This window comes from Pygoscelis adeliae, unplaced genomic scaffold, assembly GCF_000699105.1.
Source record: "Pygoscelis adeliae isolate BGI_AS28 unplaced genomic scaffold, ASM69910v1 Scaffold414, whole genome shotgun sequence".
Lineage (NCBI taxonomy): Eukaryota > Metazoa > Chordata > Aves > Sphenisciformes > Spheniscidae > Pygoscelis > Pygoscelis adeliae.
Window position 1 is genome coordinate 542,370 of NW_008824673.1, and position 22,994 is coordinate 565,363.

General features: G+C 46.1%; 1 protein-coding gene across 1 annotated transcript in view; it reads left to right on the forward strand.

Annotated features, from left to right (window-relative positions):
- Window positions 1-6: 6 nt before the first annotated feature.
- The window catches only part of KLHDC4 (kelch domain containing 4), a 29,194-nt gene continuing 6,206 nt past the window's right edge, over window positions 7-22,994 (forward strand). Inside the window, exons 1-8 of the mRNA XM_009323048.1 lie at window positions 7-46; window positions 1,551-1,642; window positions 2,652-2,730; window positions 3,704-3,802; window positions 6,887-7,023; window positions 14,694-14,786; window positions 15,743-15,902; window positions 22,946-22,994. Of these exons, the coding sequence (XP_009321323.1) occupies window positions 8-46; window positions 1,551-1,642; window positions 2,652-2,730; window positions 3,704-3,802; window positions 6,887-7,023; window positions 14,694-14,786; window positions 15,743-15,902; window positions 22,946-22,994 (748 nt within the window). The 5' untranslated portion in view covers window position 7. The remainder of the gene's footprint in view (window positions 47-1,550; window positions 1,643-2,651; window positions 2,731-3,703; window positions 3,803-6,886; window positions 7,024-14,693; window positions 14,787-15,742; window positions 15,903-22,945) is intronic.

The window sequence follows — 22,994 nt, forward strand, 5'->3', positions numbered from 1 at the left end:
CGCGAAGATGGAGAGGAAGGTGTCCCGCAGAGCCAAGAAGGAGGAGGTGAGGGGCGGGAGCGTGGGGGGCTCCGGTAGGCCTGGCCCGCGAGGCCTGAGCCTCCCCCGGGGCGTTGCGGCCTCCCTTGGGCCCTCTGTTGGTCTCGGGGCGTTTTGTGAAACGGGGCCTGAAGGGAAAACCGGCGGTGGAGGCACGGGGAGGTCAGAGGAGTGGGTTGGTGGCGGGGGTGTTTCAAGTTGAAAGCAAAGGAGTGTATCCAAACGCGAGCGCCTCTAACTTGGTGACTGAGTGCTTGGTGACTTGTGTGCTTGGTGACATAAATATAAGTGACTTAGGGGCCCGCAGGTCATCAGCCGGGTACAAGGTGTGCAGGCGGAAGGGTTTTGAGGTCAGCGCGCATCTCGTGAAACTTTTAGGGTTAGCGTTAGTGCGGTCCTGGTGAAAAAGCGGTGCTCACGCACATGCCTGCGGGTCAGCGCGGGCCAAGGGCTGCGGAGCCGTCAGCGCCTGTGTGCGAGGGCACTCGGAAGAGGGGAAAACAGGATAAGGGATGAGATGAAAACTGCTACCAGGAATACTTTTGCTATGTCGCTGACGAGCTGGGTGCAGTGTGTGACAGCAGATGTAAAAGGAGGGCAAGAAAATGTGGTTTAAGGGTCCTTCTTGCCTTCCATCTCCCCCATCCTTTTCTTCTGGTCTTAAAAGAAAATCAGAATGCTTGTTTCTGTCACTCCTCGAGTGGGTGCTTGTATTTAGGCCTCAAAACAGCCACCTTTCCCTGGTCAAAACGTGGCGTTACCTGCATAATGCAAAACTTAAGACATGGAGGGTGCCGGTGTACATGTATACTGGCTGCAGGGAGAGCTGATGCCATGCTGCAGAGGCAAAATCTCCAGATTTTGGAAACCTCTGCTTTGACCACACCTTCAGAAGGGTGAAGTGAAGGGAGGTGGTAAGCAATGGGGGTTGTAGGAGAGACCGTGGATCAGAAACTCCCCCTAGCTGCAATCCTGCTTCTGCCCTTGCAACTCAGTGTGTTTTGCAGTTTTGGAGGCAGATTTTATTTTTAATTGACAGAAGTTGAAAGAGAGTAAAAATACGTGCAGGTTTTTCTCCAGCTAAAGTATGAGCTGGGAATAGAAAAGAGTTTCCAGTTCCATTTAGGCATTTTTCCATTGCAGACAGAGAAGAGGACTAGCTGGATTGTAGCGTATAGTTGCCCATCACTTTGTTAGGGCTTAAATGACTTGCATTTACTTGCTGATTTGTGTGGTGTTCCTGCTGCAGGAATAGCAGGTGTGCCCTAAACGCGCTTTGTGTACCATCTTTTTAGGACGCTTCTGAGCAACTTGTTAGTCTTTTAGGGGAGACCAATCTTTAAAGCATGTGTGGAAGTACTCAGCATCCATTTCTTGCAGTTGAATGAAGGGAACCTAAGCAGACAATTTTTTTTGAAAAAGGGAAATCGTGAGGGTGAGTGCTGGTTCCAGGTGGTATGCAGGTGGCTCTGTGCATGTCAAGGAACTCATGTCTGGCTTTTTATTTTCAGGAGGATCTTGAAGCCCTGATAGCAGAATTCCAGAATTTAGATGCTAAAAAGACCCAAGTAATTGAGTCATCCTGCCCACCCCCCTCACCCAGGTAAGAGATCGTATGAGGCTTTGGCTATCATTTATACAGCAGTTGATGGTGCTTTTAATAAAATTTATTAATGTAAAGTTATTTCCTGAGAGTGGAAGGCATCATATCTGGCATAGCTGATATCTGGAGTTATAAAATATCTGGTATATTGAAGCCCTGGTTAAAAAAGGGACCAAAAGGGGTTTTTTGGCCTTAAAATCTGCTTTTTAATCATCTCATCAGCACAAAGGAGGCAAAGCAGGGTTAGATTACAGGGCTTTGAGGAAAAATAAAAGTTAAGAGGAAGTTTTGGGTTTGGACTAGAAAGGGGAAAGGACTTAAGAGGCAAAAGGATGTGTCATGAGATACAAGACACTTGATAAAGTGTAGCTTGGGGTCCACATACTTCTAGGTTCTGTATTTGTTTCCTGTGGCTTGTTAAATAAATACCTTTGTCTGTGATACCTGTTTTCCTCTCTGTGTAGTGGGACAGGTCAGTACGCTACTGTTAATTTCACAGGGTGTTACAGTGGTCAGTTAGTTCCTCCTTGGGAGTGGAAGGGATCTGTCTCCGCGTGGTGCAAAACACTTTGGTGTTATGTAGATGAGCAATGACCAGTGGTGACTGCAGAATAATGACGCAGATAAGTTGATATGAGACAGCCCAGTTCTACCCATAGTTATGTGCCCCCATAAAACTAATTTTTGTTCTTGACACACCAGCATTAAAATTCAAGAGCTCACGTCAAAAGGCGTGTTAAATGGCAGTGTAACGTGTGCTCCTAAAATAGGAGAAGATTTCAGACAGTGTCAAATTAATCTTGCTGGAAGTTTTTAAGAAGTTAATTTCTTTGAGAAGTTTTTAGCCCTGGGGTGAATATCATAGCCTAGTAATTTGGCAGATGATGGAGAGACCTTTGTGCCTAGAGGGCAGAGGTGCTAGCACTGGCTGAGTTAAAGGCTGCGAGCTTCTGAGTTTTACAAGACTCTTAAACATCTACTATTTTGGCCATCCCTCTTTCTCTTGCAGGCTGAACGGCTCCCTCTCTGCTCACCCTGAGAAAGACGAATTGATCCTTTTTGGAGGTGAATATTTCAATGGCCAAAAAGTAACGTATACTACAATTTTTTCTTCTTTATTCTACCCTTTCCCTGCCTTTTACTGTAATTTGCATGAGTCTCATTTGAAGTGAAATTCAAGGCAGCAGTCATAAAATATGTATTTGTCCCTGAATGAGAGCAAAATAGCCTTTTAATTCTGCCGTGATACTGTCTCATGCCTGAACAGTTGGCAGGAAGGAGACATGCTAGAACCCATTAAGGAGTCAGAGTGATTGTCTCAGCATCAATATTTCAGGGCTTCATAATTTCTCCAGACTTAATTGTAGCCATATCTGCCCCTCATATTTGACAACTATTGAAGAATCTCTTGTTTTGAAAGATGGAAGATAGATATTTCTGCCGTTTTGCTGCTGGCAAGGCATTGCCTGCCTTGGAGATGTGTACAGTGGCAAATATTTGCAAGTGGGCACTCTTGTTACTGAATTTCTGCAAGTTGCAAGTGTTTTTTGTGCTCCTGGAGACAAACTGGTCTTTATAACCCTAAGAAAGCTGTATGTATTGTAGCTCGAAAACTCAAGCCTGCCAATGATATTTGGCTGCCTTAGGATCACCCAATGTGATATGCTAAACTAATTCTGCTTGCTTCACTACCTTAAGCTGTTCCTGTCTCTGGAGTTGAGCGCAGCAGTTTGGGCAACTTTAACCTGCACATCTGTGTTAAACTCCAACTTCTTAAGTCCTCACATGTCAGGCTATCACAGGCTTAACCAAGGGTTTGGGAAAGAACAGTCCAGTCCAGTGGATCACTCTGAAAAAGTTGCTGACTCCCAGTCTAGTGGAGGAGGTTGTTGTCCTCCTTCCCTGCCTGATGGGGCAGGTGAGCTTTTGCTTTGCAAAGCTGGTGCTGTGCTCCTTTCCCCCAGACTCACAGATAACCCTCAGGGGTGCCTGTGCTTGGACAGACTGACCCTGTCCAATGGAGAGCTGTGGTGATGTGCATTTTCTCTTCCTCTCTAACAGACGTACCTGTATAACGAACTGTATGTTTACAACATCCGGAAGAACAGCTGGTCTAAAGTAGAGATCCCCAACCCACCACCAAGGCGATGTGCTCACCAGGTAAAGTACTGGGTGCCAGAGCAGCAGTTGAAATTGTTCTAACGCTGCGCTAAAGATGGGTGGGGGTTGATTTTCCCTCCCCGGCCCCCTGGGGGTTTCCTGGCTTCTCTTCTTTCTCCTTGTAATGGGCTGCCAATGGTGTCACTTCACCTCTTCTGCTGAGGGGGTCTGTACAAGCCTGTCCAAGGTGCCTGTGCTCTCTGATCATTGGATGGCCTCTGGAAACGTTAAATGTGGAATGAAGATTTGGGGTTGTATCTGTTGGGTTGGCAAGACTCAAGCAGGACTCATGGGGGAGACTCTTCTTTTGAGGATGAACTCTTTGCTGCATTATATAGGGACCAGCTCAACCATCCATAATCCCAGGATGGCACTGAATTTTCAAAATGCTGGTCAGGGTATAACTTTGAATTTGACCAAAGTGCTGTGAATGGCAGAGTTGCTGTGCATGATCACTTGCTTAATGCCCACAGGCCTACATCTATGGGCATTACAGATACTGCCACTCCAGCAATGTGAAGACCCATTACTGTAGGTTATCCCTGCTAGCATGTAGCAGTTGAGCTTCACCACGTGTCCCAGCTGTACAACATGATGGACCGTTAGCACTGACTGTGTGTGTCCTGCCTTTGGGTTGTGATTTTTTTTTTTTTTTTTCCCCTTGGCAGGTAGGCTGTTTTTCTTGTGCCTGCAAAGGCAATAGACAAATTTTCTCTGAGATATCATGACGCTCTCCTAGAATTCACCTCTCCTGGTGGCTGTGTCATTAAGGTTACTGGCTGCCTGTGGTGATGAAGGGTTTGGGTTTGTTTACTTTATGTGAACACCTGCACATTAGAAACTGGACCAAAGACTTGTATTTTTTGCAGGTCTTTGGCCCTCGCCAGCTGTCTGATAGATTATCTTACCTGTTGCAGCAAGTGGCTGGGTGACTGGTACCTTTCAAAAGCTGTCATACAGGATGCGAATGTTAGTTTCCTACCCATGGCCAAAGCTCTTTAGAGCTTCCTGGTAAGATCCAATACCCTGGTTAGGTTCATATACCCTTGTTATGCTATGCCTAAATGCCAGTCTTGCTCTGAGCTGTGTGTCCTTTCTTGAAAGGTTCTGACTTGATTTTTAGGCTACCTTGTGCTGCTTAAAATAGAACTCTATTTCAGAGGCCAAATTCCATGAGGAGACCACAAATTCAAACACTCCTTTCCTTAGGTGAAAAGGAGGTTGCTTTGTGGGTGTGGAGTTGAGAGGTGCTTGTTTGGGTGTTGGTAACCAGCAGGTGGCTGTCTAGCAGCTGAATCTGAACTGAGCAGGCAGGCTGTGCGTCAGGGAGCTGCAACTGGATTACAACAAAAGTAAAATGAGAAACCTATCTGAGGAGTCCTGCTTCAACAGTTGAGTTTTCTGTCTGATAATTATAGTCACACAGGAGACAGTTCAGCCTCATCGGTTGACTGGTTTGTTGTCTTCCCTGTGACTTTATTTTTAATGCATATTCTGCATTAGGTCAAAGGTAAACAGAAGCTTGTCCATGGGTTTGTATGTGCATGTTTTCAGTCTTACTTGTCACCTCTGGTCTCTGACACGCAGTCCTCTGTTTGAGTTACACTGGCTTCATCACATCAGTTCAACAGAGCTGAGGTGAGAATAGCTATGGATGGGTGTTGTCAGCTGTTTAAGGAAACAGCTTGGCTATGTAATGAATTTTGAGCCGGCTCTTCAAAAGGTCACACACAAGTATGAGCAGGCTGTTGTATGTACCTTCCCCTTAAGCTTTTAAGCACTAGATACCTGTGAAAATCAGGCATGTATCCCCTTTGTTTAGTTAACTTCCTGTTCCCACAAATCCTGCTTGCAAACACACCCCATATTTTCTCATGTGTTTAATCGTTGCATGTATAGGCTGGTTTATGTCAGGGCATGGTCCTGTGTCTGATGCTAAAAATCTTCTTTGCTGTTTGCTGGGAAAGACAGGCGGGTAATGAAGCCCTTCTGAAGAAAGAGATCATTATCCCCATGTTGATCTGTGATGGGTACCCTGGAAAAAACACTTGTGGAAGAATTTGTAGTGTAAACAACCCAAGAGGTCCCGGTCAAGGAAGAAATTTGCACAATCACATAGTTTCCTTTTTGGGATTACTGCCTTTTTCCTTAGTCCTTACGCAGATGATTTAATGAAGTAGAGTCTTGCTCTTCTCTCCCTGCTTTTAACTGTCAGCTTGAATCACAACAGTGTTTTGGTGCTGCTCTGTGCAAAAAAAACCCCAAACCAACCCTTTTGATACTCTTCTCTCTGCTACTTGCCCTAACCAAAGCAGTAACAGTCTCCTCTTGTCCAAATGCTGCACATTTCCTTCTGTGTTTGGGTTTTTTTGGTTGGTGTTTTTTTTTTTTTTTTCCCTTCAGAGGGAGCAGTAATGCTTTTCAGGTCTTGGGAAGTGTCAGGTTTGGACTTGTGCTGCAGCTTGGCTTCTTTACTGTTTGTTTTATAATCTACAAAAACTGCAAAGGGCAATTGTACACTGTTACTGGCCTTTTCCAAAAGACTTTTCCCTGCATTACTCTGCCTGCCTGGTGCTGGGATGTTAGATGTGTCTTGGAGGCAGGAAGTGGCTCTGTTCCTCACATGGCTCAGAGTTCATCAGCCCCAGTATGTGTTCTGCAGGATGCTATTTATGTGACTAAAGGATGGGTGAAATGTTGCCAAGCCTTAGCTGTGGAGAGGTTTCCTTTTGGTGAACAGAGAGATTTGAACAATTGTTGTTAAACTAAATCCCAAGATGCTTCCCAGGGAACTTTGAATTTGTAGAACTGGAACTCAAGATGCTAGGAGGTGGGAAGAGCCCAGTTCTTTGGCTGACTTTCTTTTGCTATAGGGAAGGTGTGCTAAACAATGAGTAACTTGCATTTAAAATTCCCCTTCTTTCAGCCCCAGAGAGCTGCTGTTGCCAAGCAAGGCAGCAGCAGCCACTGCCACTTCTCTGCTCTCTGGTATTTGGAGGCAGCTGCACATTTGACTGATAAAGTTCTCCTGTCTATGGTTTCTGAACCCTTGTCTGATCCAGCTCTTCCTTCTTCTCCTGGCAGGCGGCAGTGGTGCCTACAGCCGGCGGGCAGCTGTGGGTATTTGGCGGGGAGTTTGCATCTCCCAATGGGGAACAGTTCTATCATTACAAGGATCTCTGGGTTCTGCATTTGGCTACCAAGACCTGGGAGCAGATCAAGTAAGTGATGTGTTCTGAAGTCAATGATGTTGACCTCATGAGGAACCGTGCCAACATGATCTGAGTTTGATTCCTGGTATAGTGCTGTGATTTCCCAGCTGTCTGCTCATCTCTCCCTTGAGTACAGAGGTGCCAATCCTAGAAACAGTGGAGGGGACAGCTTCCAGAAAGATGCAGAAATGAGAGATGTGTTCCAGGTCTATTGAGGCCAAAGCAACTTCAAAACAGTACTTGTTGCTCCATCTGCCTGGGCTCCTTCTGGCTGGGCTGTACAAGACCAGTGCAAGGATCTCACCCAATTTTACCATTGCTTGGGAAGACAGCTTATATCTATCCACAGAGCCAACTTCACTCCTGGCATTTGCTGCCTCAATATTCCTTGGGATAAACAAGCCAGTTATTCAGACCTGTCAAAGTAAATAGGTGCCAAAAGCCCTGGTAGTTTTTGACAGGAGTTACGGTGCCTAAATATCTTCTGTGGATCTGGCCTAAAGTTCTCTGCTAATGTTTCCTTAACCTTTGGGTTTTTGGTTTTTCTGCTCATGTTTATATTTGCATGAGAGAAGAGGTCTGGTGGGTCATCCAGTGGACTGAGAGGCAGGAGATGTGGCTTTGGTTCTGACTTTGACATAGACTTTCTCTTGGACTTTGGGATTGTCTTGACTGTGGGATTAGTCAGAGCACAGCTTTGGGTGGGCTGGAACTCCCGTGCAGCTGACCCTTGAGGTGGCACTGGGGAAAGCAGCAGGTTTTGAACAGTTGCTCATCTGCTGTTTGACTTGTCAAGCTCCTGGTTATGAACACATGTCCTTCCTTCAGGTGGGAAGCCCTAAATCTGCCTAGGTTGATCACTTTTTGCCCCACTTACAGAGTGCAGGTGCCTGTTGTCTATGTCTGTCTCTTCTTGCACAGTAATTGAGAGGGTGGTTTAGGACTGAGCTGTGCAGAGATGGATACCCTGGCTCTGCCTTGGCATGTGCCTGAGGCCACACAGTGAGTCATCGCGCCTGTCTGCCTTTTTCCCCCTCTCTGCAAAATGGGAGCATTGATACTGCCTGACAAGGGGGAAGTCTGGAGGTTTAATTTTACTAATGTTAATGAAGCACTGAAGGGACTCTGGCATGGAAGGTGTAGGGGGACTTACAGAGCCAAAGTGCAAAAATCCCAAGGAGTCCAAAACAGGCTGGGTGAAAAGGATGCTTCACAGCACAGGATCCCGGTAGCTGACTGCTGTGCGAGAATCCAGGGATCGTCCTTTTGAGTTGCTCTGGGAGGCTGAGAGAAAACTGTTCGATTCGTAAGCGGCTGGTTCCTGTCCATCAGTGTGGTTCTTGGCTCCAGACTTGGCAGTGTTAATCTAATAACAGCTGTAATTTGTCATGTTACAGGAAGCCAGGTTTACTCCAGTAAGCCCTGCTTGTGTTTGAGAAGTGGGGGCGAGAGAAGCCCTCCAAAATGATGGAGGGCTCTTTAAGAGGTGCAAGGATTAAAAAGACCTGTCACTGTGCAGGCTGATCTGCCTGTTGTTGTTAGGCAGAAGCTGACGTAATGACTGTGACTGTACCCCTCCCAGCTCCCCCAAAATAACTTCTGAATCCCTTGCTCAACCTCAGCCAAATAAAGGGGATGAACTCAAATGCATTACATCCCTACCGGTTTCATGTAAGCGGGCGGGGTGAGGAAGTGATGCTCGCCATAGAGTCCCTGCTGAGAGAAAGGGTTGACATTTCAGCCAAACTCTTGGTTGAAAAAATCCTCACCGGAGAGCAGTGTTAATACCCAGCTGCAGGGAGAGCGAGGGCGGGAGGTTGTTTTTTTTGTGAGCCATCGGAGAATCCAGATGAGGCTTCGTTAGCTCCACCACTGATGGCGCAAATTGTTCTCTCGTGGGTTTGCAGATGCGTTGCTGTAGAGCTGATTTAGGGTTTTCCACTCCCAAAACAAATGCTGCAGTACCTGACCTGCCTGGGAAGAGGAAATGAGGTGGTTATCAGGCTCTACTTGTCCTGCATCTTATGCCATGTGGGAGAGCAGCCTCAGGGACGCTGAGTGTAACTTATGCTGAAAAAACTCCTGGAGCTCCCTGGAGCTGAGCACGAAGTTTGCATGTGCTGCCAGTTGCAGGATGCCCCCAGCAGTCCCAGGCCCCAAGTGGACTAAAACCACGGCAAGAGATTTTGTTGTGATGGGTTGTTACAGTTAGTGAGGAGGGAGCCAGATTGGCAAGGTGAGCTCCTAGCCCCACCTAGGGAGCAAGTTCTAGGTACCACGCTCTTCAAGCCACACAGAGCTCCCCTCCATCCCCAGGTGTTGGTTGTCACATGCCACCTTGGCTGCCATGCCACAGTGGGAGGATGTATTTGGAGACATTGATGCTTCATTGTTTCTTAGTAGATAAAAGGATAGGCATTTTCGAAGTGAGCATCATAAATTATATGGGTGAAAGTGCCCTGGAGAGGTGATCTTTTCTCTCTCCCTGCCCCATGCAGGATCTACTTCATTTGAGCTTCCTGATGTGTTTGGGTGGACGTCTGTCTTTCAGCCTTGCTGGAATTTTGAAAATGCCTGTGCCCTGGTCCCAGTGTTTGAATAAAACAAAGTGCATCTCCTCCCCATCCTTGGGCAGAGCTCCAAGAGCTGCATTAATAAGGCATCTGGCGGAGGAGGCTGGGAAGGGATGTCTTTGTTTTAATGCTAACCTGACTGAGTGTGAAAATCAGGTTTCTGCTGCCTCTTTGCTTCTCCATATGGCGTCTTGGTTACAGTCTGCTTGGAAGGGAGAAGAGGAAGGGGCAGAGATGATTGTTGAGTTGTACGAGGGGTTTTTTTCCTACTTCTTTTAAAACTATGATCATAACACGTGCTGCATTTCACTTCCTTCAGCATTTTGCTTTTCTTGCCAGGGAGCCCCATTTTTCCTGTCGTTTTTCCACATATGATTCTCATGTCTGTCTGAAGTAAAGCACTTGCTTATTTTGGATTGCCATTAACCAGCTGGGATGACTGGTGACAGTGGGGGTCAGCTTGGGGGCTAGTGGTATTGGGGAGAGTGAGCATGTTTGGGAAGACTGAATGGAGGGTGCAGATTGTGTAGGTTTGTTGGGTCATGGTGGGGCACCAGCCCTGGTACAACAAGCCTTCACATAGCAGGCCAAGCCATAATTCCAAGTGTCCAATGTGGTAGCAGTGTTACCTGAATAAATGCCTGGTGATAGACATTTGGGGTACAGCCTGCTATTGAGTAAACTCATTTGGGTTTGGAAGATGTCATTTTAGTGCAAATAATAGAGCAATGTAATTATTCATTAAGAAATGTCTGGACAAGAGAGACAAAGTTTCTGTTTCTGTTCTACATGGGAAGAATCACGTGCCCTGTTTCAGGTGGGTTTGAGTGTATTGGTTTGTGTGGATTGAATAGCTAAGATGACCCTGCTGTGATCTGAACTTGCAGTTCCAGGAAATCTAGTTATTCCAGCCCCACAGCTTAGATTTCAGACAATTATGTTGTACTTCCTGGCCTGCAGTTCATGCCACAGACCATCTTGGTGCCATAAGAGACTTGACTGTAAAACACTTTTGAAGAGAAAACCTTGAATAACTCATTGCCATGAATAACATCCCTGTGCAGTGTCTGCAAAGGCTGCTGGGGAAGTGGATCTCCATTATCTCCTAGCAGAGAGCACCGTGGTGCCAGTCTGCTTGACAGAGTTAAAAATTGCTGTATTCAGCAATATTTAGCTACATTTACTTGCATTTTGCATGCACAAAGATGGTCCAAACACAACAAATCCCAGCCCGTTAGAAGACTTGCCAGCAACTGACTTTGACTTATTGGAACCACCTTATCATGTGTGTGATGTGCAAGGTTGCCTCAGTGCCTGAACTGTTTGTTACTCTGCCTTAGAGCTAAGCAGTATTTTAACCTAATTGCCTCATTCCTTCCTAGAGAGAACGTTCTTACTCAGCTCTGTGTGGCCCAGTGCACTCCCTCAGAGAGAGACAGGGAGCATCACGCTTTGGGGTTGTGCTTGGGAACGGGCAGATCCCTCCTCTGTGTAGCTCTTTGTCTTGCATTTGAGCCTGTATAGCTCCCTTCCCTTTAATACTGGAATGTTAATGATACTTCCCATAACAGATTTGAGAGATGTGGTGCTATAAATATTTCAGGGTAGCATTTCACAAGTGTATGTTTAATGCTGTTTACAGAGAGAACTGGAGCAGTCACTGCAGTGCAGGATGCCTTTCAGCCTAGGTTTGTTTCTGATTGACGGCTCTTCTTGCTCATATGCTATCTGTCACCAGAAAGATCAAGTCCTGCAACACAAGGTAGAATGGTGCATTGGTGCTTAAAGAAAAGAAGGATATTTTGGTGTACCATTGAGTAGACTTTCTCTGTCAGCCCAGAAGTGAGCCTTGTGAGCTTATTCTTTGGCAGATCAGGATCCAAATGTACGACTGTTGATGGACTTTGCAAGGGATTTGATTTGAGGATTTTGTGTCTTGTGGCAATTGCATATTCACTTGTGTACTTCCTAACTAAGTATACAAACACATGGGTACACTATCTGTGTGTGCCATTGAACAGAACGCTTGTTTGCACTCACAAGTGTAAGATGTAAAACCAAACACTGAAGTCCTGGGCTTCAGCTGCCTCGAGTACTGGAGGATAAAAGTGCTTTGTCCTGAAATGCCCCTTTGATGGGATGTTCTATGCATCATCACTTTTATTATTATGGAAAGGTTCCGAGATTCATCTGAGCATCCTCTGGATGAAGGAATGAATGAAAAGGTAACTCACTTACGCAGTCTGTAGCCACTGTGACATGCAAGTCTTTAATTCTTGAATCTGGGGGCTGAATTCAGGTCTGTTACGTTACTATAAGTCCCAGAGTAACTCCACAACCAAAAGCAAATTCCTTATGGAGCAGTTCTGATCAGACTTGTGCTGTACATGTGTAGAGCCAGTCCTTATCCAGACTTATCTTTTAATCTATTTTTAAAAAAAGTCTGGAGAATTTACAGCTCCCTCCCACATGTCTGCTTTTTGGTGTCAACCCCATGAAGTAGAGTATTAATCATAAAGTCTGTGAAACCATTTCCAAAATGCTTGTTTTGGACGATGAGCAATGATACAGGTAAAAGGAGACAGTTTGCATTTGGGAAACAAGTCTTCGAGCTTGCAGCAAGTGCCTTCTGGAGTGGCAGCGTGGTTATTTGTTACTGCCAGTCCTGCTTGACGATGCCGTTTTGTTTTTCCAATGTTGTGTTTGGATACTTTCTAAGAGCAGTTGTTGTAAGTTTAGGAGGGCATGTCCTTGCATCAAAGGCTATAAACTTTCCTTTATAGCTGATTCCTGCAATGTGTATCGCTGAGGCCAAGGAAGCTGAGGTGATACAATGCTCTCCAGGATGAGGCCTCCTGGAACCATGTTTCAGTGTCTGTTCTTGTAGCAGGTATTACTAGTCTAAAGAAAGGGGAGAACAGCCTTGTGATTGAGAGCAAGCGATGCTGGTGCCAGTGAGACTTCTCTGAATTTGGATCAGGCCCCAGACTGGATGTCTACACTTGTGGGAACTTGTTTATTAAAACATACACATCAATGAATAACCTTTTTATTGTTCAGAATTGATTTTTGACTTGGAGGAAACCTGTTTGAGAAGATATTATCTGAGAACAGGATTTTATTGCTAATGTTGATTTTTAATTCCTTCTTTCCTTTAAAAAAAAAAAAGGTTTTAAAAGATGCCATCCTCTGGAATAATAATGTGGGAGCTTTGTTACAGAAGAGAAAATAATGATTTCAGCTCTTGATGAAATTAATACTAGAGGTGCTATTCTGCAGGGTGGTACTTAAAAATCCAGTAAATGTCTAGAAAACCCTACTCTCTGTTAGAATAAAAAGTCCAAGCAATCAATATTAATTCAGTCTTACCCAAACGCTGCTGTTCTGCTTGGAGTTTTTCATTATGACTGGTGTGAGATTGTCATTTTTGATGGTGAATAAGGGCCCTCATTTTCTCTCTCCACAGAAATCTATCACCGCTCTTTACAGCTACCTGCTGCCAGTTAAAGCGTAGCAGTAGGGTTGTGGGTTTAGGTTTTGCTGCTCTTTTCAACGGTGAGCAGGTTTCTTGTTTATTTAGGCCCTGATTCTGCAACCACTGAACACATGTTAACACTGCCTATTTGAGAAGTCTTGCTGAGTTCAGTGGTGCTAACTGTGTGCACTTTGGGAGAGTCCTCAGCGAGAGTGAAAATGTGATAGATTAACCCATGGGGGCAGAGAACACACAAAGCAAAACCCTGTTTTCTCTGTGGTTTGGCCTAAAGTTGCCTTTGTTTTGAGAGTTCTTGAAGTTGTTTTTGTTCTCTCCCATGCGATGCTCAGTCTGTGGGTGAACATGAAGGAAGGGGCATCTTCATTGCCTCTCAGGAATGTCGTTGCCAGCTGCCTGGCTTTGCGTGAAGCTTTTGGATGTGACAGATGGCACAATGTGCCTGTTCCTGGAAATGGAAGTGGCACATTTAACTGAAAGGTCAGGAAGGCTTGAAAGAGCAGAACAGTGATGCATGGCTGCTTTTTAATGTGTAAGATAATAACGATGACTTGTTTTGCTGCAATGCTTTTATTCTTGAGGAAATCCAAGTAATTTACAAAGTAGTCTCACTAGTTTGATGTTGTATCCTAACTGCAGGTAGATGAGTGAAGACAGTACAGGTACGTGATTTCCTAAGACATTGAAGGAGAGTGGATGTCAGAGCCAGTCTCTGGCTCTTACTTGGTGCTTGGAGAAAACATCTCCATCTGGAGTGCCTTTCTTGCAGTCGTGAGAGTTAACTGCTATTCATTAAACTCTCCTGAAAAATTAGCTCCTGAGTCATAGCAGGAAAGACTTCAAGACTTTGGGTGCTGGTAGAGACTAGATGGCTTATCACTCGGAATAAAATTGTTACTGCAAAATGCCTGTGTTGCAAATACCAAGAGTTACAGCAAGAGCACACATGCTAGAGGAAAGCATACATATGTATTAAGGCAACAAAGTTCCCCATGGTTTCCCATTCCAGGAGAAGAGAAGCTGAACTCAACCAGCCCAGCTGCTAATGATGTCAATAAAAATGGACTGATACACTAATAGGAAAGGGAACTACCCCAGTCGGCAACTAAGCACCATGCAGCCACTTGCTCACCCTCAATAACAGCAACAACAATAATAAATTGTAGTGGAAAGTAAAGCAACGAGAGAGAGGAACAAAACCCAGGAAGAAAAAAAAAAAACCAAGAGGTGATGCAACCGCCTGCTGACCGATGCCCAGTCAGTCTCTGAGCAGTGATCGCTGCCCCACGGCCAACTCCCCCCAGCTTATATACTGAGCACGATGTCATATGGTATGGAATATCCCTTTGGCCAGTTTGGGTCAGGTGTCCTGGCTATACTCCCTCCCAGCTTCTTGTGCACCTCCTTGCTGGTAGGGTGTGGGAAGCTGAAAAGTCCTCGACTTAGTATAAACACTGCTTAGCAACAACTAAAACATCAGTGTGTTATCCCATTATTCTCATACTAAATCCAAAACACAGCACTGTACCAGCTGCTAGGAAGAAAATTAACTCTATCCCAGCCGTAACCAGGACAGGAACTTTGCTGATAAGTGTAATTTCTTTGCATTTCAGGGCATCAGGAGGTCCCTCTGGACGAAGTGGACATCGAATGGTTGCTTGCAAAAGACAGCTGATTATCTTTGGAGGTTTCCATGAGAGCGCAAGGTGAGTTACTGCAGGATGGCTGGTGGTACGGAATCCTCTGTAAAAAAGACAACAGAATTTCACCAATAACAGAAAGCTGGGCTTTAATGGAAGGATTATCCTCAGCAGTACTGTTACTGAAGTAGACTTTTATGTTAACTGAAGTAGACTTTTATGTTAGAAAGACAAGTGATCTTGGTTTGAAGTCTTCAAGTGTTTGAGAAACCATTGTACCACTTAGCTAATCACTGAAGTAGCTACTCATCCTTGTAGCTAAAGCTCAATACATCACTTTTAGCCTCTGAATCTTGTCAGAGAGCCTTGTCTTCCTAGAAACATCTTCTCCAGTAGGCTCTCGCATACTACATGAGGTCACAGCTACACTGTCATGGGGACTGTAAAGAGAGCTGAGCTGCATATTGTCTCAGAGACAGTAAGCAGCATAATCGCAGTCCCTGGGAGCACAGCGCAAGTTGCAAAGCTCACCCTAGATTTGACTCTGTCCTTGGGAGTTTAACCTGTGCAGAGCATTTTCCACTAGCAGTATGTGAGCTGGCTAGTAGAAAGGGAACAGGGCTATATGTATATTTTTTCCAACCCCTCTAGACAGACATAGCTCTAATCTGTTTTGATCTTTTGTGTTCTGGTTTAAGTTACCTTGGATTGTGTTAACTGGATAGAGTTGATGAAACCTCTATTGTAGTAAGGAATGACATAGGTAAAAAGAACCCAGAGAGGTCTTGCTTAAAGGAGCTTTGTCAAATGCAAATTGTTGCACTGAAATAGTAACCTTCACCCAAACAAATCTTCTGTACATTGCCACGGCTACAGAAGGAGAAAAGCCATAAATACAAGGAGTTGAATAAGGTGTTGCACCTCTTCAGAGGTTCCTGGTGCTGTTCCTGAAGTGGTATTTTATCCTGTCCTAAATGGTGACCATTACAAAAACCTGTGGTGTGCCAATTTGCTCTCCCTAGAGATTACATCTATTACAACGATGTGTATGCCTTCAACCTGGACTCTTTCACCTGGAGCAAGCTGGCTCCATCAGGGATTGGGCCTGCTCCAAGATCCGGGTGTCAAATGGCTACCACTCCTGAGGGCGGCATAATCATCTATGGAGGCTATTCCAAACAGGTAGGAGAGGCTTTGTGGTAAGCCATTGCAGTATTTCCTGGATGCTAAACAGAATAGTTGATGGAAAAACTAAGGGGCTAAAGTGAAAACTAAAATATGACAAACTCGAGTTGCCTAAATGGGGCCGATGCGATGGTCTTGACCTATGTTGGCTGTGGAGTCCTTTGTTTTTGACTGCTTGGAGGGGGCAATGGGCTTAGAGTTTGGGAGAGCAAAACTGAGACCTCTTCTGCTACTTCCTTCTGCTCAGTTTTGCAAGCCTTGTCTCCGGTGCAAGATTTGGTGATCTCATCACATAACTGCCCGCTGCTCTGATTGACGATGTGTCCGCATGTCAGGCAGCTGCCAGATGTCCAAAAAACACTGGTAACGAGAGTGCATGTTAGCCTGTGGTTATGCCAGCTTGGAGTGAATGTGCAGTTGTGCCCTTGGATTGTTCGGACACAGGATGGTTCAGGCTGCTGTGAATCAGTACTACTACCAAAAGAGGCATCTTGTCTTCTAGTTGTGCCTTTCTTCATGCAATTGTGTGCTGATCGAGGAGCTTATCTTGGTTAAAATGAATTTTGTATTTTCCCTGCTAATCTAATCCAATATAAGGAGGTGATACCACAGAGGTAGGAATAAACAACTGGGAGAAACGACTTTTTTTGCAACAGTGGTGGTTACTGCCAACTTAAAGCATTCTCAGGCAGTACTTGTCCATGTTCCAGCACTTGCAGGTTAAAAGCAGCAGCTGCCGGGAGACTTGTATTGTCTTGCATCAGTGAAAGGGTTAAGGGACCAGCACTAGTTAGCAAACTCAGTAAGCCAAAGAAGACTTTTGATGAGCACCAGGCTTCCTCTGCTCTGCTTCTTGCTTTGTTAATCATGGTAATTTATACTGGATAGCCCTTTAGACCATATGTCCTTATTGACCAGGTATCCCTGTCTCCATGCTGGGAGGGAGGAAGTAACTGTTTCATTGAGCAAAAGGCTCCTGCAAAAGCTTTTAATGTGAATGCAGACAGAAGACCCGGATCCTGCTGTTGCTGTCTCAGTGGAAAGGCATTGCTTCCAGCAGTGCGTCGCTGGGGGAGGAGGACGCGTTGTTCTTCTGATGTGAATAAATGAACAAAGAAGAAAAGCAGGGAAAGGGGAGAGAAGATAGTCTGTCTATATATTTAGAAGCATTTGTGCCTCCTCACGGCCTGCGCTTAGGGCTCTATCTCATCAGATGTGCATTTGACTAAATAGCAGTACAGAATACAGAGGCATTTTCTACCTGAAAGTGCTTTGTCCTCTTCCTTTCTCTGTCCTGTTTCCTCACTCTTGAGGGTGGGAAGGAAGCATGAGCCTGCATGCTATCCTAGATGTGGATCTCTCATGGCTACTGAAGGCAGCTGGGCTTCAAGTGCACACTGAGTCCCATGGAAATACAAAAGTTGACGCATGTTTGCAGTCGGTTCTATTCCACTTTATGAGGGTGGGCTCTGTCGCACCACTCTCGGTTGTTGTGAGCTAATAAAAATGAAGTAGAAGGGATGGGGGAATGCAAAGCTGCCCTCAGTCTTTATGCAGGGGACTGAGCAAGGGTAAGATCTGGGTGCAGTTCCTCTCCAGCTTGTAGAACAGCTTTTAGATTAAAACAACCACTCCTGTTATGAATCTACTTCCTTTGTAATACAGAGAGCTGAGTCTGCTGCTCTCTGATATGCCATTCCTAAGAGACTTTGTTTGTGTCTTCTGCAGCACAGGTGAACTTTCAGGCAGGAATGGTGCAGCTGAGCTACAGACTGACCAAAGCACTGGACGGAATTTTCTCTGCAGCTTTCTTGAGATGCAAAAGCAACAACCCTCTAGCGTGCTCCTGAAAATTTAATTCAGCAAGATTTAGCCCCTCTAGGAGAAACACAACTTCATTAATGTGTGGCTATTTAATTCTTGTCGTGTCTTTGCTTACAGCTGATTATGGAGCTGAGTCTCTCTGGGTTTACTTTGAAGTGAAGAAAGTGTGTTTGGCTTGTGTATTCCCCCAGAGTCATTGGCTGGGGTACTCTTGGGAGAAATAAGAGGTAGAAGGTGGAAGAAACAATACTTAATTGGAGCTGGGCAGGCACAGGAGAAGACCTGTTCCTTGTCTCCTATTAGAGAGGCAGATGCTCCATTCAGGAGTGTTATGAAAACATTTTGGCATATGAAACCAGGCAGGTGTCCAAGCAAAGCACCGTTCACCAAGTCATGTAGAGGCTTCTCTTCTAATAAGAGGCAGGACTAAGTTGCACATGCGCTGTAAAAAACGTGCAAATTTGCATGGATGCCTCCTGAGGCTAGAGCTGCTACCAAGCGTGTATATGGTGTGAATTGGTTTGGAGGGAAGAGGAGTGGAAATCATAATAGCTCCTCTGTTTTAGTATTGGCGTGATATGGCTGTCACATTGCTGGAGGATGTGGCAAGGCTGCTTTCCTGTGATGGGCAGTTCTGATGCATTATATCCTGCAGTCCCCCTAGTCCTTATAAATCTGCTTTGAAGTACTGTACCAAAATAGCTGTGCGCTGTGGTATAGTGCACGTTGCCTAGGGTAAAAAGAGTTGTAAACCCAGGAGATTCATGGTTATGGGTGGAAGGCATCTCTGTACCCGGCTGGCTGTTTGGGCTCTATAAAGCCTGAGCAACACTGTCAGCTTGCAGCCAGGGATGTTCCTCTGATGGGGTGATCAATCTGCCCATCCTCAGTCTGGTCAGCAGGCGTCGTGAGCTGGGAAGGCAGAAGCAGAGAGATTTGGTCCCTGCTTTGATTTGCTGGACTTGCATGCAGAACTGAGTGTGGAAGGTCAGTTTTCAGTAATGTCTGTCAGTCCAGGCCGTGTTGCTGAATTCCCTTGATGTGACCTGAATAAGAAAGTCTCTTTCATGGCTGGAGAAGTAGAGGCAGAAAAGATCAAGTGACTTGTCTAAGGCACTCCAGTACTTGTGGACAGAGCCAGGACAAGAACCTTGGTACGCAGACATGCCTTTGCCTGTGCCAGCCACTAGATTTTGCTGTCAAAGTGGTGAACAACCAGGACGCAAATGGTGAAAAAGGAGCTTTACAACCCTGAGTGTGAGTAACTTGAGGAGATGGTGCACAAATTGACGAGAGCGTGCCTGATGTTTTAAAACACACGATTCTTAGCACAATGGTGTCCCTGTGTTCATCTGTTTCACCTTCAGCCTCAAAATGATAAAGGCAACTTCTGTGATCCCTTACAGAAGGGGATGTTGTGGGTATTGTCAGCTCTGCCCAAAACGTAGCTCAGAATCTCGCAAGGAGCTCAGACTTGCTCTCCTGCTGATCTTAAAGATGTCCTCGCCCGTTTCTCATGCTGAGGATGGGGCTTGCTGCAGCAAGCTGCATTTTTGGCTGTATAAAGCAGTGAAACCTCTCTATTGCTAGGCAACGTGAGCACACTGTGCCTGACTGGCACTGTGAATGCAGCCGGGAGGTGTTGGAGGCTAACGCTGCTCTACCTTGCAGGTGCAAGCAGCCTACAAGCCATGGGAGGGCAAGGCTTTTGGATGCCAAAGACGACTAGCGTGTGGGGTTTTTTGGCAGTTTTGGGGTGGTTTTTTTAGTGGCAAGCTTTGCAAAGCCAAATTGGATTCTGCTGGGAGATTGCTTGTGGCAGGGCTGAAGTGTTTGCCTGAACTGCAAGGTCTGGTGGGAGGGGTTCCCTCAGTAGTTCTGCCTGCTAAGGGCTTCTGCTAATTGGATGTATCTTGCCACTGTTGATCTCTTTTATCAGGCACATTTAGCACGTTATACATGAGGAATCCTGATTCCCCTTCTTCTCAAGAACAGCTTTCCATGCCTCAGTTTCCTTGCTCTTTAAAGGGGGATAAATATGTGTCTTGCTGTCTGTCCGTGGGGCTAGGGTGTTTTTTAGCTAATGCCTATAAAGCTTTTGTAACTTCCTAATGTACCTGTATGTGCAAACAATAGGCTGTGGATATCCAAGCCAGTTTTGTGCTTGAAAGCAAATACCTGGAACTTCAAGGCAAGAAGGACAGTGGGGGGAACAGGAGCCTCTTGTGACTGACAGAGCTATTTGCTCAGGGCAAGCGGGTGTCCTGGGTGCAAGGGGATTGATCTCTCCAGTAGCGGTGTACTGCTTGCTGGTGAAGCGTCTGCTTTTGAGCCAGTGTGAGTTGGGGAAAACAGGCATCTCTGACAACAAATAACTAACTCCCACTCCACCTCATTGGGGTTTTCTCAGCCCAAGAAGCTTTGTCATGTTGCATACACAGCGTGTTTACTACAGGGAGCCGTGTGGTTTTCAGGAGAAAAATAATGCAGTTATTCTACACAGCTTGTACGATAGTGAAGCCAACTGCTCTCTCAGTATTTGTTATTTCCCCTCCCTTTGCGCAAACAGTGCACATCTTACTGTGCTTCTGCACACTTCAGCCTGTGTGTCCCCTGCACATATGAGTGTGTGCTCTCTCGTAGCATTTAAGGACAAACTGCAGCCTACCTGGGACTGGGGAGGAAATAACCACCATTTCGGTTATCGTTAGCAGACAGGCACTTTGCAGTCACTGGGGTGCACTTCAGTGCTATAAGGTGTGAAGCCTCCTGCCTGTCTCTCCCCCCCCTTTCCTCTCCCCTGTCCATCTATCCCTGACAGCTGTTTGCTCAGGTGAGGCTTGGAAGGATGTTTGATTGAGGTGAGGGAGGGACAGACTAAAAAGGCTGCTGTATCTCAGCTGTCCACAGCCTGCAGCTCGTCGGTGACTTCTGCTGCTCTAGACCTGTGTGACAGAGACAGCAAAGTGTGACATTGCCAGAGGATGGCACTTGCTTGGCACAGTGACTCACAGCCCTTTGAACTTGACAGCTACTGCTGTAGATACCACAATACATGCACCGCCAGGCTATGAATTGGTGTACTTGATACCTTCTAGGAAAGGTGCTGTTAAGTGTTTGTTTCCCTTCCTGCCCTGGCAGCTCTCTCTCAAGGTTCTGTTCAAAGTGGGCTGCTCCCAGACCCTCCGACCATGTCTCCAACACCAGAGCTCCTCTAGCTATGCCTCAGAACCACTCAACAAGGCAAAAACATGTCTTCTTGTTTTCCATGTGCTGGAGAACTGGCAGTGGCTGAAGGAGTTATTGCTGTGTATCTTCTTCTTCAGAAAATAGAACTGTCACTGATGCTTATTCCTACAGGCTTCCTGTCCCTTGTGTGCCTGATGTTCTGTTGCTCGAGGACAGTAGGTGGAATAGTGCAGCTGTTGACTTCATTGAAGTGGTTGCACAGAAGAGGATCTCTCCAGTGTAGACATCCTGTCTTGAAGAGTGTGTGTCTTTCAGTTTGCTAATGGGCACGCTTAGGTGCATGTGGAGAGCAAGAAGACGTGAGCCACAGCCCCAAACTAAAAAATTTCCCAAGACAGCCCTACGGGCAGACCCTGGTCCTTAAGTTAACTGAAGCTTCCCTTTTGCTGCACTGCGAGCAGAGTCCTCCTGTTTCCTCCAGCACTTCATTATCAGCCTTCCCCGGGGCTTTTCAGCATCATCTAAGTTACAGCGTTGTTGTGCAATGCCTCAAACACACTTTGTTTCCCTTTCCTCTCTTCTACCTTTGTAAGAATTGAATTGTTCCTACGAATTGGATACTAGGCCGTGTAATAACAAACAGCATACCCTGCAATAACAAAAGCTGTCAAGTGCAAGAACAGGACAGCACTGTGCTTTTGTGCTCTCAGGTGCACCCAAGCCCTGCTCCTTCCTGAGGACTGGACCCAACCCTCCTAGCTTCTGCTGGGGTCCACTGCCTGCATGCTGGCAGCAGTTACACAGCGTAGCAATGCCATCGCCCCCAGGAGGAAGGGAATTACAAGGAAGTAGGAGCTCTGCATGAAGGGATGGGTGGATAATGACGCTATTAAAAGACTTCCTACAGTGGTGTTGCATAGTGCTGCTTTCAAATGCTGCATATTGCTACGAGCACTGGAGTACAGGGGCTTACAGTCAAAGGAGCAAGGGAAAATTGCATTTAAAATAATGCATTTAATTGCCTCAACTGAGGCTTGATCCTGCTCTTGCTGTTGTCTTGCTGTTGCCTTTAGTAGGGGTGGAAGTGGGGCTTCTGTTCTGTTTCTGTTTAGGAGAAAAAACTGTTGCTCCCGGCTCTGTGGGGCCCCGAATGCTAAAAATGACAGCTGCAGTTGGGCTGTGGTGCAGAGAGCGAGCTGTCACCTCTGCTTCTCCTGTAGTGGGATGGAGATGGGGGGGTGGTAGGCACTGTAAGTCTGTGTGCTAGTCACAGATCTGTACTTAAACTTGGGCCTTGCAAATGATGCAGCACAGATGCTTTGAGCTTCTGCTCAGCATTCAGGGGCAGAATCCCAGAGGGCCTTGCAAGCCCTGTGAAAAGTTGTCGTGTGCCACTTTGGAGTGGGTATCTGCTCTCTTTTACAGCTAGAGGAGCAGAGGCGCAGATGTTAAATTAGTCCCTGGAGAGCACCCGATACTGTCTGTGGCAGAGTAAAAGGCAGGACCTTGTATCTCCTGTTTCCTTGGTGCTGCCCTCCCTCCCTTCCTCCCTCCCTCAAAATAATCGGTTTTAATCCCTTGTGACAATTTATTTATTTTCTCTTGGTGCCAAAATTCCTGCCCTTAAACTACATCCTGTAGTCTTCATACGGCCCCACGAGTGCCAGGATCTGTGTTGCAGCCTGGAGAGCACTGCCTGGTTGTCACAAGCAGAAGTTGGTTGTGGCTCATCACAGGAAGTAGTCCTGGTTTGAACACTATGGTTGCGACCTGCCTGATGCTCCAGAGCCACAGCGTGACTACCTGTGTGGCTTCTCCTTGCCCCAGTCACGGTGTTTTCATTTTCAGCACAGGAATGCAGAGATCCAGGCTGTGATTAGGCTTATCTGTGGGGTGGTGAGTTCAGAATGGTACATACCACCATTCTGGCATGGGTGACTTTATAGGCCTTGGAAGAGTTGGACCTCCTATGTTTTGAGCCACTGAAACTGTTTCACTGAGCATCCCTGTCTTTCCCTTCTCTGCAGAGAATTAAGAAGGATGTTGACAAAGGCACCCTGCATACAGATATGTTCC